This window comes from Cyanistes caeruleus, chromosome 22, assembly GCF_971803275.1.
Source record: "Cyanistes caeruleus chromosome 22, bCyaCae1.hap1.1, whole genome shotgun sequence".
Classification (NCBI taxonomy): domain Eukaryota; kingdom Metazoa; phylum Chordata; class Aves; order Passeriformes; family Paridae; genus Cyanistes; species Cyanistes caeruleus.
In genome coordinates, this window is record NC_141722.1 from 583,175 (window position 1) to 596,574 (window position 13,400).

The window sequence follows — 13,400 nt, forward strand, 5'->3', positions numbered from 1 at the left end:
GGCATAAAGGAATGGGCGGGGCATGAGTAAGGTGGGTGGGGCATAAGGAGATGGGCGGGGCATGAGGGGGCGGGGCACGAGTGAGGTGGGCGGGGCATGGGGGATGGGCGGGGCATGAGTGGGGCTGGGTAAGGGTGTGAAATCACTGATTTTTGGAGAGACATTTATTAATCTGTGGAGATGGAAGGTCAGGGGTGGGGCAGGGGCGGGGCAGGGGTGTGAGAGGGGTGTGAAATCGCTGATTTTTGGATGGGGCCTTGGGGACAAAAAGTGCATTTTTGGGGCATTTATGCTCCTGTTTGGAGGAGGAAGGTTGAGAGCAGGGTCATGAGTGGGGTGGGGCATGGGGGCGGGGCATGAGAGAGGTGGGCGGGGCATGAGTGAGGGGGCGTGGCATGATGGGGTGGGGCAGGGCATGAGTGGCATGGGGTAAGGGTGTGAAAAAAGTGATTTTTGGAGAGGGACATTTATTAATCTGTGGAGGAGGAAGGTCAGGGGTGGGGCTGGTGTCTGTCCATCTGTCTGGCTGCACGTGCAGTGTCCGGCGGGACACGCAGTGCCTGTGTCCAGCTGGACTGACAGCTGTCTGTCCTACTGGACATGCAACGGTCCCTCTGTCTGGCTGTGAATGTCACCAGCCATGGAACTGTCCTCATGTCCAGCCAGACGTGTCCCTGTCTGCCTGTCCCACCATCTGTGTGTCCATCCCTCCGTCTGTCTGTCCATCTGCCCAACCAGCCATGGCCCTGTCCATGTGTCCATGTGAACCCTCCGATCCCTCCAGGCTGCAGGGCTGAGGACAGACGGACACACGGACGGTGGCACGGGTGGGCACAGGCGTGGACAGACACCGGTCCTGGCTGGCTGTGCCCCTGGTGCTGTGTCCGTGTGTCTGCCCGCCCTGTGAGGCTCTGAGGATGCACCACCCCAGGATTCAGCCCCTCCTCCCCGCGCTCCAGCCCTGCAGGAGCCCCAAACACCCACGGGGGGAGAAGCCACGGCGAGTTCCCCCCTCCCTGAGCACCGACCCTTACAAAATACTGCATTTTATTCCATCTCTCTCCTCGCAGAAATACACTTTTTACAGGCTTTGCGAGCTGTTAAATAAAGGCTGTGCGGGGCTGGGCTCACTCGGGGGGCGGGGGCGGCCCCTCGGCCGGGGGCGCAGGGGCAGGGCCGGGGGGCGGCTCGGGGCCGTCGCGGGGGCGGAAGAGGAGCTCCCCGCTGGGGATGACCTGCTCTGCCGGCCAGCCCGCCGCGCCGTACGGCTGGTAGAAGTCGGGCTCCGCCTGGAACATGACGAGCGCCTGGGCCGTGTGGATGCGCACGTGCTGCGCCAGGCTGCTGGCGTCCAGGAACTTCTCCCCGCAGGAATCGCAGGCGTAGAGGATCTGCGTGTTGGGGTCTGCAGCGGGGACAGGGAAAAGCAGGCGGGAATGGAGGAGACACCGGGCTGGGGGGACGGGAGGAGGCAGCCCCGGATCCCCGCTCTCACCTGCCTCCTGCACCTGCTTCACCGCCTTGGTGATCTCGGCCTTGAGCGCCTCCGTCTCATCCGCGGTCACCGCGGCCGCCACCGGCACCACTGTGGGGACAGCAGCCACAGGACAATGGGGGGACAGGGACATTGGTGGGGACAGGGACATTGGTGGGGACAGGGACATTGGGGGGACAGGGACATTGGGGGGGACAGGGACATTGGTGGGGACAGGGACATTGGGGGTACAGGGACATTGGGGGGGACAGGGACATTGGGGGGGACAGGGACATTGGGGAGGATGGGGACATTGGGGGGGATGGGGACACCAGGGGACAGGGACATTTGGGGAGACGGGGACATTGGGGGGACAGGGACATTGGTGGGGATGGGGACATTGGGGGGGACGGGGACACCAGGGGACAGGGACATTGCGGGGGGACAGGGACATTGGGGAGACATCCCATGGATAAGCTTCCCTTCTAGGGTGGCTCCTGGGACCTCTAAGTTGCACCCCCATAAATTAACCTCACTTTCAGGACAGTTCTGGGCCCCTTCAGCTATATTCAGATATATTAATTATATTTTCCTTTTGGGGTGGCTCATGGAACATCCAATCTCCTCTCCAGGGATAAAATCTCCCTTTTGGGATGGCACCTGGGACCTCCAAGCTGTTGCCCATGGCTGAACCTCCTTTCCAGGACCCCCAAGCTGCATTCCTATGGGTACATTTCCCTTTTGGGATGACTCCTGAGTCCCCTAAGCTGAACCCCCATAAATGAATCTCCCTCTGGGGACAACTCTGGGATGAACCAGCTGCTCCCTATGGATAAACTCCCATTTCAGGACAACTCCAGGACCTCCCAGCTACACCCCACTGCTAACTCTGCCTTTTGGATGGCTCCCAAGCTGCCCCCAGGGGTGAACTCCATTTGGGAATGCCGTTACCTGTGAGCTGCGTGACAGCGGTGGCAGCCAGCGCCTCGGTGGCCAATGTCACCATGTCATCGGAGGCCACCGTGACGATGTTGACCTCGTCGCCTTCCTCGGGCTCCAGGATTTTGATGCCGGCCTTGCCCTGGTGCACAGTCTTCACGTGGGAGCGCAGGTTGTCCACGCGGTTGAAGCCGCGCCCGCACTTGTCACACAGGAACGGCTTCTCCCCTGGGCAGAGCACAGAGAAGGGGCCGTGGGTGAGGGGGGGACAGCCGGGGGTGGTGAGGGGCTCTGGGGGGTACCCACCCGTGTGGATGATGATGTGCTTGGACAGGTCGCCCACGTTGACGAAGGCTTTGTTGCAGACGGTGCATTTGTGGGGCCGGATGTTGTCGTGGTGACGGATGTGGTTGGCCAGCTGGCTCGACTGGACAAACCTTTGGGAAGGACGCCAGGGTCACCACACCCCGAGGATTCACCCTCCAGGAATGGCACCCGGCTGCGGAGGGCGAGTGGAGGTGCCCCCCGGTATCCCAACGCCACCCACCCTCCCGCTATTCCCAAGGGGAATCCTCACCTCTTCCCGCAGCGCTCGCACACGTAGGGCTTCTCCCCGGTGTGCTGGCGCACGTGGGCGATGAGGGAGCTGGCCTGGGTGAAGGCTTTCCCGCAGATCAAGCACTGGCACGGCTTCTCTCCTGGGGAGACGCAGGAGAAGGTGGGAGGGGAGGCTGAGGGAAGCAGGGCCCCTCGGGAAGCAGGAGCGTGTCCGTACCGGTGTGGATGCGGACGTGGCGCTGGAGCGCGCCCGGGTCGGCGAACTGGCGCTGGCAGTGCACGCACACGTACGGCTTCTCCCCGCTGTGGATCCGCAGGTGCCGCTTCAGGTTACCTGGGAGCAGGGCAGGCTGAAGGACACTGCACCCTCCTCCCCCTTCTCCTCCTTGGCAGAGCCCCAGGAGCTCCCTGGGGAAAGGCTGCTGCTGTTCAGGGAGCAAGGACTGCACAGGGATCAAGGGAAGTTGGCTGCACCTTGCCTGGGATCAGGCAGTTATGTGGAGCTGGAGACAGCCGGGACAAGCACCCGGGATCAAGAGTTTGAGGGGATCAAAAGACTCCACCGGGATCATTCCAACCCTCTGGCTCTGCAGGAGGTTGGGAAAAGATGGGAGGAGACATCCCCATCTCCAGCATTTGGATGAGGAGCTCCACTCCAGGGTGTGACTCCATGGGGAAAACCAGGAATCCACGCAGCACAACTGTGGCACTGTAAAGCCGGGATGAAATCCTTCCTCTGGCTCTGATCCCGCCCCAGAATACTCCCTGCTCTCCCCAGAGCATCCAAGCCCTGTCATTCAACCCCCCAGCCCTGCTCCCCTGTCTTACCTGACGTGGTGAACTGCTTCCCACACTCCCGGCACTTCAGGGGCCCATCTGCGATGTGGATCTTCAGGTGAGCCTTCAAATTCCCCACCTGGGGATGGAGAACAGGATGGAGAGAGCCCCAAACCACCTTGTGTTCCTTCAGAGCAACCCAAATCCCCGTGGATCCCTTCTGGAGCGGCCTCTGGGACCTCCAAGCTTCACCCTATGGACAAACCACCCCTTCCGAGCTCCAAGACACCCAAACTGCATCCCAGGGACAGATCTCCCTTCCAGGAGCACACAGGCCTCAGTTTCCCCGCTGCCCAGCGCACCTGGTTGAACTTCTTGTCGCAGTGGGGACACTTGTGCTCCTTGTCGGTGTCGTGCGTCTCCAGGTGGCGCATCTTGGACGTGGGGTCGGAGAAGGAGCGCCCGCAGTAGTCGCACTGGTAGGGCTTCTCCCCGCTGTGCACCAGCTGGTGCCGCTTCAGGTTGCCCGAGGTGGTGAAGAGCTTGCCGCAGTCCTCGCAGCGGTAGCGGGCCTCGCCCGTGTGCCGCTTCTTGTGCAGGTTCAGCAGGCTGATGAGCCGGTAGCTCTTCCCGCACTCCTCGCAGCCGTACGGCTTCAGCGGGCTGCGGTGGGGAGGGAACGTCACAGCCAGCAGCGGGGTCCTGCTGCCCCGCTCTGAGCGCCCCCACAGAAATCATGGGATGGCTTGGGAGGCACCTCCAAACCCTTCTGATTCCACCAAACCCCACCTGCTACTAGAGCAGGTTGCTCCAAGCCCCGTCCAACCCTCAACACGTGCAGGGATGGGGACTCCACAAAACAACACGAAAGGGAAGAACGATTTGGACAATGCTCAGACACAGCATGGGATTCTGTGCAGGGCCAGCAGCTGGACTCGATCCCTGTGGATCCCTTCCAACCCTGGATTATTCTGTGACTATGACAGAGGCAGAAAGACAAATCTCCTCCCGGACACCCCAACACACCGGCAGATTTCCAGAAGATGGGACCATTCCCAGCAAACCCCACATTTTCCAGGCATCTTTCCCTGGCTCCCCCCCTACCTGTGTGTCTTCTCGTGGGCCTTGCAGGCAGCAGGGTCAGAGAAGGCCTTGTTGCACTCCCTGCAGGAGAAGGGCTTCTCTCCGGTGTGGATCCGGATGTGCCGCTTGAAGTTCCCGGTGTGGGTGAACTCCTTCCCGCAGTCCTAGGAATGGAGGGGCAGCACTGTCACCCCGCTGTCCCCGAGGCACCCGGTGGCACCGGCAGGTGCTGCCCAGGAGCCCAGCTGGCCTCACCTCGCACTTGTGTGTGACGGAGCCGTAGGCCTTGGACTCGGTGCGGTCGCTGTAGGTGCCGGAGCGCAGCAGGCGCGGCTCCCCCGAGTTCTCCTGCCCGGAGTCCGTGCTTCCCGACTCGTTATCCTCAGCATTCTCCCCGTTCTCCAGCTGGGCAGGCTCCTCTTCGGGGATTTTACCCTCATCTTCCTCCTCCACTATCATCTCCCCCTCTTCCTCCCTCCTCTCCGGCTTCATCTCTGCAGGATGGTACAAAATGGGGATGCTCAAATTTGGGGGCAGCAGCAGAGGCACAAAACCCTCCTGGCATTTCCTAACCCGGATTAGGCACCCCCCCCTCCCCAGGGAAACCACAGAAACATCTAAGCTGGAAGCTCAACCATCATCACCTTTGCCTGGAATCACTTTGAATTTGCAGGTGATTAGCCCTAAATTCCCAAAGCCTGTGCAGGCAGAGCAGAACTTCCCAACTCTCCTCACTGTGCTCCATGAAAACTGTTCCCAGAGGATCCGTGCCCCACAAAAGCTCACGCTCACACAATGAATTCCACAGAAACGCAGGGCTCAAGCTGTGCCCAGCTCTGTCCCAGCCCCGCTGCCCCACACACCTCCTGTCCCGGCGGTGTCGGTGGCGCCGGGGCTGCCGCTGCCCCCCGTGCTCTCCAAGGGCTGCGGGAGCCCAGCAATGTCGGCTTTGGGACCCTCCTGGATGGCAGCACCTGCGAGCACCGGAGTGTCAGGACAGCTCTGGGGGTGACAGCAGGACCCAGGGTGTCACCCCTCGGTGCTTTACCTTCCTGGCCAGCCGGCTGCTCCGCAGGCACCTTGGGCTGTGCCGTGGCCTCCGGCTTCTCCTCCTTCCCCTCGGTGCTGGGAGCCGCCGCTTGGGCTTTGTCAGGCTCCCCCTGAGCTTCTGCCACCACCAGAGTCTTGTCATCGGCCTTGTCGGCTCCTGTGAGGGAACAGGCGAAGCTGCTGCTGCCAGGAGGATTCCCAAATCCCACAAAATTCACAGAAGCAGCCATTTTTTAACTGCTGGTGCTGCCCAAGAGGATCAAACCCCATCCAGGAACTGGGTTTGCCACTGGCCAAGGAGCCTGAGTGGATACATTCTGGACTGCATGGAGCCTAAGTGGATAAATCTTGATTTTGCCTGTGTGAGGGGAAGCCAGGAGGGTACGTACCGGTCTCGGGGGGCTGCTGGTTCGTCCCAGGGGGGTTTTCTGGGGGCACGGAGAGAGATTTGAGTGCGTTGCAAGCGCTGACGATCTCCTGCATCTGCAGGAAACCTGCCACGGCCAGCACATCCTCCACGTTGTCAGGGCTCAGGCTCAGCTTAGCTGTGTACATGAACTCCAGAACCTGGCCCAGGCCTGCAGTGGAGGTGACACAACCAGAAATCAGCCCTCAGCCCTCACTCTTCCATTCCGAAACATTCGAAACAGCTGAGGAGCCTCCCTCGCAGCCTGGGCAGGGAATGATGTTGTTTCAGGAGCTGGGAGGGATCCTGGATGAAAAGTGGAGGCCTACCTGCAGCGTTGCTGATGTCCAGGTGCACCACGTCCTTCTGGTCCACGAAGAGCATGCGGAAGTAGTCGCTGCAGGCGGCCAGCACGGCCTTGTGCGCCTTGAAGTCGATGCCGTCCACCACGAAGGTGCAGTCGCAGAGCAGCCCCAGCTGCCGCTGCTGGTTCAGCTGCTCCAGCACCTGCTGGCTGTGCTGTGGGAAATCCATGGCTGTGGGGAGGGAAAAAACCCAGGATTGGGGGTGAGCTGGGTGGTGAAACTGAAAGGGTCGTGGAGGAGAGATCACAAAACACGACCTGACTGCCCTCGTGGTTAAAAAATGGCACAAAAATGTGAATTAAAAAAAGGTGTGCTAAATCCAACCCCAAATCCTCTCCTAGGACAGCCACGACACCAAGACAGGGCTAGAAGGAGTTGATGGAACAGCCAGGATGGTTTTTAGCCACCCTGACAGTATTCAGAACACAGCTACTGCCCTCAGCTGGTCCAAGCAGCGAGCTGGAGCCTTGTCACCTCTGCAGACACAAGTGCCATCGTCCCTCCTCTGTGTCACAGCTCCTGCCAAGGCAACGTGGAAGTGTTCATCCAAACCTTCCAGCTCCTGCTCTTTCCAGCTGCTCATGCCACAATACCGAGGAATTTTTACACTTCATTATGTGTTTGGAGGGGGTTCTCCATGCCTGGAGCACAGCTCTGCCTAAGGAATGCTGCAAACTGCTGGAAATACAGCACAACCCCAGTTTTCCATCAGGTCCTTGTCAGCAAAGTGCCACACTGGATTTCCTCCTGAGCTGCATCCCTAGGGTGAATGAAGGGGTTTCACTTGGCTTTGTCTTCCAACAATGATTCCGGTGCTGAAGGGATTGTTTCAAGGGATTGGCAGGAGAGAGGAGAAAGGAAACAGGGACTATCCAGTTATTGTTCATGCAGGAAGTCTCTAAAGCTCTGGATGCTGGAGCAGGAAGGTCACAGCTGGGGAAACACTCCTGGATTCCATGCTCGGTGTCTCTGAAAGATTCCAGCCCATGGAAGTTGTTTTTCCACTTCACCACCTCTTAAATCAGGCTTTTCCAGTCAGGAAGAAGCGAGAGGTTTGGATCCACAACACCAGGCACTTCCAGTTCCTGTTCCTTCCAATGGTAAGTGGGCAGAGGGAGCCTCCTCCTGTCAGCTGTGGGTGCCAGCAACACTCAGGGAGGATCTTCCTCCCAGGGATTCATTCAGCTGCCACAGGCATTCCTGGTGTGGATGAGAGGCCAGGACCTCTCTGACAGCATCAGATCTTGCTCAGAGAGAAGTTCCACTCCGTTTTGTCATTGCAGCTCTCTTTCCCCCAGCTCTCCAAACCCCCCCCAGCCTGTCCCAAAACACATCCCTAACAGCCAAGGAAAAGCAGTGCTTGGGTCAAAATACTGCACAGCACGGCCCAGTGTGGTTTGTAAAGCTCTGGAGAGAAGGGGGAGCATTTTCCCCACAGGGTAAACAAGGCTGTGTTCATGCTCAGAGAGCTCCGTGCAGCAGAACCTGAGGAATCTTGACAGTTTGATGCACTGAAAGGGTATTTTGGGGAATTTGTGGGAGGCACTTTGCATGTGAACAATGGTTTTTCATGTTCCAGGATTGGACTTGTGTCAGCTTTGCTCCCCAGCTTTGAGCAGGAAGTAAAAATCCAGGAAACCCAACTCCTCCCCAGAAAACCTTCCCATTTTCTGTAGTCTCATCCCCAGTGTCACATTCCGGCCCCCTTGGAAGCACAGCAGTGACAGGAGAGGCTTGGATGAGCTCTCCATACCCACACCCAGCAGCCAATGTCACCTTTAGCCACTAAAATCCCTGACTCTGAGGTTTAGCACTCCCAAACACCTGGAGCCAACCCCAAGGCCTGGAGCTCACCGCTGCACTGTGACGAGCAGAGATCTCCAGAGGATGGAGGGCCAGAAGGTTGTGTCTCTCCTCCAGAGATTTCCCCTTTCCAGGTGTTTGGGTCAGTCTCTACGCAGCCATCCTGGGAAAAATGGGATGAAAAACTCAATTTTAAACCTCCAGTCTTGGGTGCTGACGGTGCAAAATCACTGATACAGGACTGGGCACCCTCTGATTTCCCCTCAGGGGAGACGATTCCCCTCCCGACCTCTCCCTGACGAGGCTGTTGAGTGTCTCCTTATCCAATTAATCATAGAGAAGTTCATTATGAGCCCACCCACGCCCACCACACAGCTGCAGTCCCAGGGAGCTTCCCACGTGAGCTCTGCTAAGTGCTCTTGCTAATTAGCAACATTACTTCTCCCCTTCCCTGCCACATGAACCTATTAAAACCCCCAAAACTCCTTAAATTAGAAAAAGCAGTGATTTAAACATTGTCTTTCAAGGCTGTCAGCACCCAGCCATCCCTCCTGGGAAGATGAAAGGGAAGAGGGGGTTTGTTTCCTACCCACTGTCATCTCTTGCCTCGTGCGTCAGCTCGGGGAACAACGCGGCCCCAACCCTCGCTGCCTCTGCCCACTGGGGTCTGTCCTCATTTCCAGGAACGGATCCTGCAATGTTTTCCATGAAAAAAATGAAGTTTAGAGCTGATCTGAGTGGAGTAGCTCCATATAATAATAATAATATGGACCGTGGAATAGGGAAGGGCTGCAGAGCCCGTGGTGGGAAGCGGAAGGTGAGCTGTGAAAGGGGAAATGATCACAAAGAGGAAAAAGTGTGGTGAAAAGGAAATAAAATGAGAAAGACACAAGAAGAGGGACATCCTGGATGTCCCACGGGGAACAGACATCCTAAAGATGCCTTGGTTATTTGGATTTCAGGCTTATGGATGTGCTGCTGCTGCTCCGGACACCAGGACACTACCTGAGCCTGAGATCTGCCCTGAAACCCTTCCTGTGTCTGCAGCGCCCAGGGATGACAAACCCTTGTCTCCTCTGGGAAAAACCCCCTTTGGAATGCTGGCCGAGGGCCGGCATCTCGGGAGAAGCCTCTGACGCAGAAACGGAGCTAAGGAAAGACGGCTGCTCCGGGAAATGTGTCCCCCGTGCCCAGCCGCAGAGGGCAGGGACAGCCAGGAGGGGCTGTCACCTCGCCAAAACGCCGCAACAAGGGAAAACCCCGTTTTCCTGGCGGTTTTCGCCGTCCCTGAGGTGCGAGGATGCGGCTGGCGCTGGCTCGGGGCTGTGGCCGCCGTTCCCGGCCATGGGGAGGGTGTTCGGGTGGCCCGAGGGGACGGTGATGTCCCCCGGCCGGGGACACGGGCTGGGGCGCGTCCCGGAGCGGACAGGGACACCCGGGAGGGGCGGCAGGAGGAGCCCCCGCTGCCCTCACGACATCCAGAAGCCCCACTCCCCTCACGACAGCCCCACACTCCCCTCACGACAGCCCCTCACGACAGCCCCTAACCCCCCGTTCCCCTCAAGACAAGCAGGACCCCCCGCCCCGCTCACAGCAGCCAACAAACCCTGACGATACCCCGCAGCCCCTCGTTCCTACCGCGACAAGCCGCCGTTCCCCTCACGACAGCCGGCAGCACCCCGTTTCCCACGGCCCGCCCCCTCCGCAGCCTGCCCTCAAGGAACCGGGGGCCGCGCACCGGGGTGACCCCCAAACCGGCTCCGTTACCCCACAGCCAGCGAGCCGGGCCGCAGGCCTCCTCCCCTCCCGGCGCCCGTGTCCTACTCGGCCTTCTCCCTTAGCCCCTCCAGCGCTCTCCCGGGGCCCCCGCGCCGCACCTGCCATGCCGGGCCCGGCGGGGCCTCATCCGCAGCCCGCGGCCCTCACCGTGACACCGACCAGACAAAGGGCGCCGCCATCTTGGCACCGGGCGGAAGCGGCGTCGCCCCGTCCCGCCGAGTGGCGGCGTCAGTGCGCATGCGCGGCGGGGGCGGTCACCTTCCCGCCCCTTCCCGCCTCAGAGGCGCCGCCATGACAGTGTGGGGGCGGTGCTGAGGGACCGGGGGGAGCCGTGAGGGACCGGGGGGAGCCGTGAGGGACCGGGGGGAGCCGTGAGGGGTGAAGGTGCTCGTGCCACCGCCGTGTTCCTCGCTAAGCATGTTCTCATCGTTTAAACACCGCCGAGGTGGCGATTCCATCACTGTCCGAGTCCCTGACCACCCGCTCCATGAAGGAATTTTCCCTCTGTCTAATATAAACCTCCCTTGCCACAGCTTGATGCCGTTCCTCCTTGTCTATCACTTGTTTCCTTGGCTCCATCCTTCTGCGGGGGAAAGGTTTCCGTTGTAGGGAAATAATGCAACTTTCATAACTAACTTTTAATTAGTTGATTTAATTAATTGTAAACAGCACCCACTTTTGGCGAGTGTTAGTGAAGTTTCTGCACAGACTCTTGTTACTCAGATGATTAAATCACCAAAACACTAAGTTTGTTAAAACTAACCCTGACAAGCTTCAATAAAGCCAAAGATTGGATATCTGGGATCTTAAATTTATGGCACTTCAAGGACATTGGAGTAACCAGAAAATACAGAGAAGATTAAAGCCTGGAAAGCTGGAGATTCCCTGTCCGAGGAAAAGATGTAACAGGACTGTAGAAATCAGTGACCAACAGAGGATAGAATGCTAAATATTAAAGAGTATTATGTGCCTTAGAACCAGTGAACATTAATGTATAAATAAGTGAAAAAGGTTGGTTTTTATTTTTCCCCAGCTTTCCTGCCACAAACGAGCTCCTGTGGGGTGTGTTTGGTGCTGGGCTTAAGGGCCAACTTCCACATCTCCCCTGTGCAAAAGCGATTTGGGCAGAAATAGGAGGAAGAAAACGAGAAAAAACAGTGATGGGATCGCCCTTTCCCCGGTGTTTATTCCCATTTTCTTCCTCCGTTTATCCGCGTCTCCCTGGGCGAGGGCCGCTAGATGGCAACCGGCGCCCGCCGCTGCCGGGGCGGCGTTCGCGGCCCAGCGCCGGGGCCCGAGGGCAGCGAGCTTCCCGAGCCTTTTGCTGCCCGGAGCAGCTCCACTTTTAACCCTTCCTCCTGCGGGAGCAGCGCCCTGAGAGCCCGCAGGAGCTCCCCTCACCGCTTTTAACCCTTCCTCCTGCGGGAGCAGCGCCCTGAGTGCCCACAGGAGCTCCTCTCTCCACTTTTAACCCTTCCTCCTGCGGGGACAGCGCCCTGAGTGCCCACAGGAGCTCCTCTCTCCACTTTTAACCCTTCCTCCTCCGGGACAGCGCCCTGAGTGCCCTCAGCCGAGGCTGGGGACGCTGCCAGAGCGCTGGTTGCAGTCACGAGTGGCTCGGGCACGGCCACACCAGCCGTGTGTAGCCATAAACAGGCGGCCGGCGCTCGCTGTTGTGGGTGCACACACCGAGCCGAGCCTGCGGGGAGCTTCTGCCCTTCCCCGAGGAGAAACCCTCGGCTTTGGGGCCGTCATCCCGGCTTGTGCCATCCCCAGGGCGCTGCTGGGTGAGGGTGGGCGAGGGGAGGAGGGTTTGGTGCCCTTCCAGGTGGGTCGGCAGCCGGACAGCTGAGGGGATGGCTCAGAAATAGAGCTTCGGGGAAGAAATGAGTCACCCCGGGCTGGAAATAAACAGGGCAGCGGGCGCCCGAGCGGCTCCTGGTGCGGGATTCTGTCGGGATGGCAGAATATCCCTTTCCGAGACACCCCTGGGCTCTGAACACACACCCCTTCTGGTGGGTAAAGCATCAAGGAAATATAAAAAAAAAAAACAAAACAACAAAACGGAGAAGGCGGCAGTCAGACGTTGCCAATAATTTATCCCAAGCTCTATATACAAAGACAGGCTCTGGCGGAGGGTTGGGAAGGGAAGCTGGCTCCCGGCAGGATTCTTGGCACGCTGGATCTCACCCCTCAACACGCGCCAGCTAAAAATTGCCGGAGCTGGGACTCCCGGCCGGAATTTCTCCGGTGGGTGACGGAACACGATCACCGCAGGTCTGAGCCCACTGCGGAGGGAGCGCTCCCATTCCCTACCCCGTATCCCACCTCATTCCGAAATCACCCGTTTAATTAGCGAGGGAGGGAAATGGGGGGTGCTGGGGAGGGGGCAAGGAGCCCCCCGAGCCCTCAGATCTTGATCTCAGTCCGGAAGGTTTGCTGGACGTGCTCCGAGTGCTTGGCCGGCCGGCGCTGAGCCCGGATCGTCAGCATCCCGTTATCCCCCAGCGAGGAGGACACGGACGTGGGGTCCACATCTTCGGGCAGCTGGCACTTGTGGGTGAAGGTGTTCATGACGGTGCCATCCGTGGCCAGCTGGGAGAGAAAAAGAAATGGGTGAAAAGAGGCGATTTTGGGGTGCGAGCGGAATAGGGACTCATTATTCCCTGCGGTCCCCGTTAATTAACGGTGAATTAATCGCCGCTGGGGTTGCGGCCGCAGCTGTTTGGGAACTGGGCTGGATCTGGGTGGTCCCCGCATCCCCCGGGGAGGATTTTGGGGTGCCCCGCTTTAGGGGTGAGCAGGGAGTACTCACCTTCTCTGCGTGCACCTCGATCTGGTTGTTGGAGGTGGTGACGATGATGTCCTCGGGCGCGAAGTCGCTGACATCCACCGTGAACTGATAGGTGTTCCCCAGGGTCTTCACCACGCCCGTGTTACCGGGGCGAGCTGCCCGACAGCGTTTGGGGGGGTCACAACCACGGCTTGCTGAGGATCCCCCCCAAAACACCCCCTCAAACTCACCTGGGAACCCCAAGGTCTCCCCGTGGGGCCGGACAAAGCTCCCGAAAAGCTCCATAGTGCCGGAGGGCGAGGATTTCACCTTCACCCACCGCCTGCCACCTCCTGCGACCCCCGGGGGGAAGAGCGGGACCCCCTTCCTCGT

General features: G+C 59.2%; 2 protein-coding genes across 7 annotated transcripts; both read right to left on the bottom strand.

Moving 5' to 3' along the window:
* Nucleotides 1–1,030: 1,030 nt before the first annotated feature.
* Nucleotides 1,031–10,443, bottom strand: ZBTB17 (zinc finger and BTB domain containing 17). 6 transcript variants are annotated; one of them, XM_086860739.1, is made up of 17 exons: nucleotides 10,382–10,443; nucleotides 9,045–9,147; nucleotides 8,507–8,618; nucleotides 6,617–6,823; nucleotides 6,271–6,459; nucleotides 5,880–6,038; nucleotides 5,695–5,805; nucleotides 5,087–5,325; nucleotides 4,853–4,995; nucleotides 4,111–4,411; nucleotides 3,800–3,887; nucleotides 3,189–3,305; nucleotides 2,991–3,111; nucleotides 2,720–2,850; nucleotides 2,426–2,641; nucleotides 1,496–1,585; nucleotides 1,031–1,405 (listed from the first exon to the last, which is right to left on the bottom strand). In XM_086860739.1, the coding sequence occupies exons 4-17, from the start codon at nucleotides 6,819–6,821 to the stop codon at nucleotides 1,128–1,130; spliced, it is 2,388 nt and encodes a 795-aa protein (XP_086716865.1). In that variant the 5' UTR covers nucleotides 6,822–6,823; nucleotides 8,507–8,618; nucleotides 9,045–9,147; nucleotides 10,382–10,443; the 3' UTR covers nucleotides 1,031–1,127. The 6 variants fall into 6 exon arrangements, with proteins under 6 accessions (XP_086716865.1, XP_086716862.1, XP_086716864.1 ...); XM_086860736.1 differs by having other exon boundaries at nucleotides 9,062–9,147; nucleotides 10,333–10,442; XM_086860738.1 differs by having other exon boundaries at nucleotides 10,333–10,442.
* A 1,873-nt stretch (nucleotides 10,444–12,316) lies between these two features.
* On the bottom strand, nucleotides 12,317–13,393 carry HSPB7 (heat shock protein family B (small) member 7). The gene is made up of 3 exons (XM_023940336.2): nucleotides 13,259–13,393; nucleotides 13,050–13,183; nucleotides 12,317–12,829 (listed from the first exon to the last, which is right to left on the bottom strand). Exons 1-3 carry the CDS (start codon nucleotides 13,311–13,313, stop codon nucleotides 12,644–12,646), a joined length of 375 nt encoding a protein of 124 aa, XP_023796104.1. The 5' UTR covers nucleotides 13,314–13,393; the 3' UTR covers nucleotides 12,317–12,643.
* Between the last annotated feature and the right edge of the window lie 7 nt (nucleotides 13,394–13,400).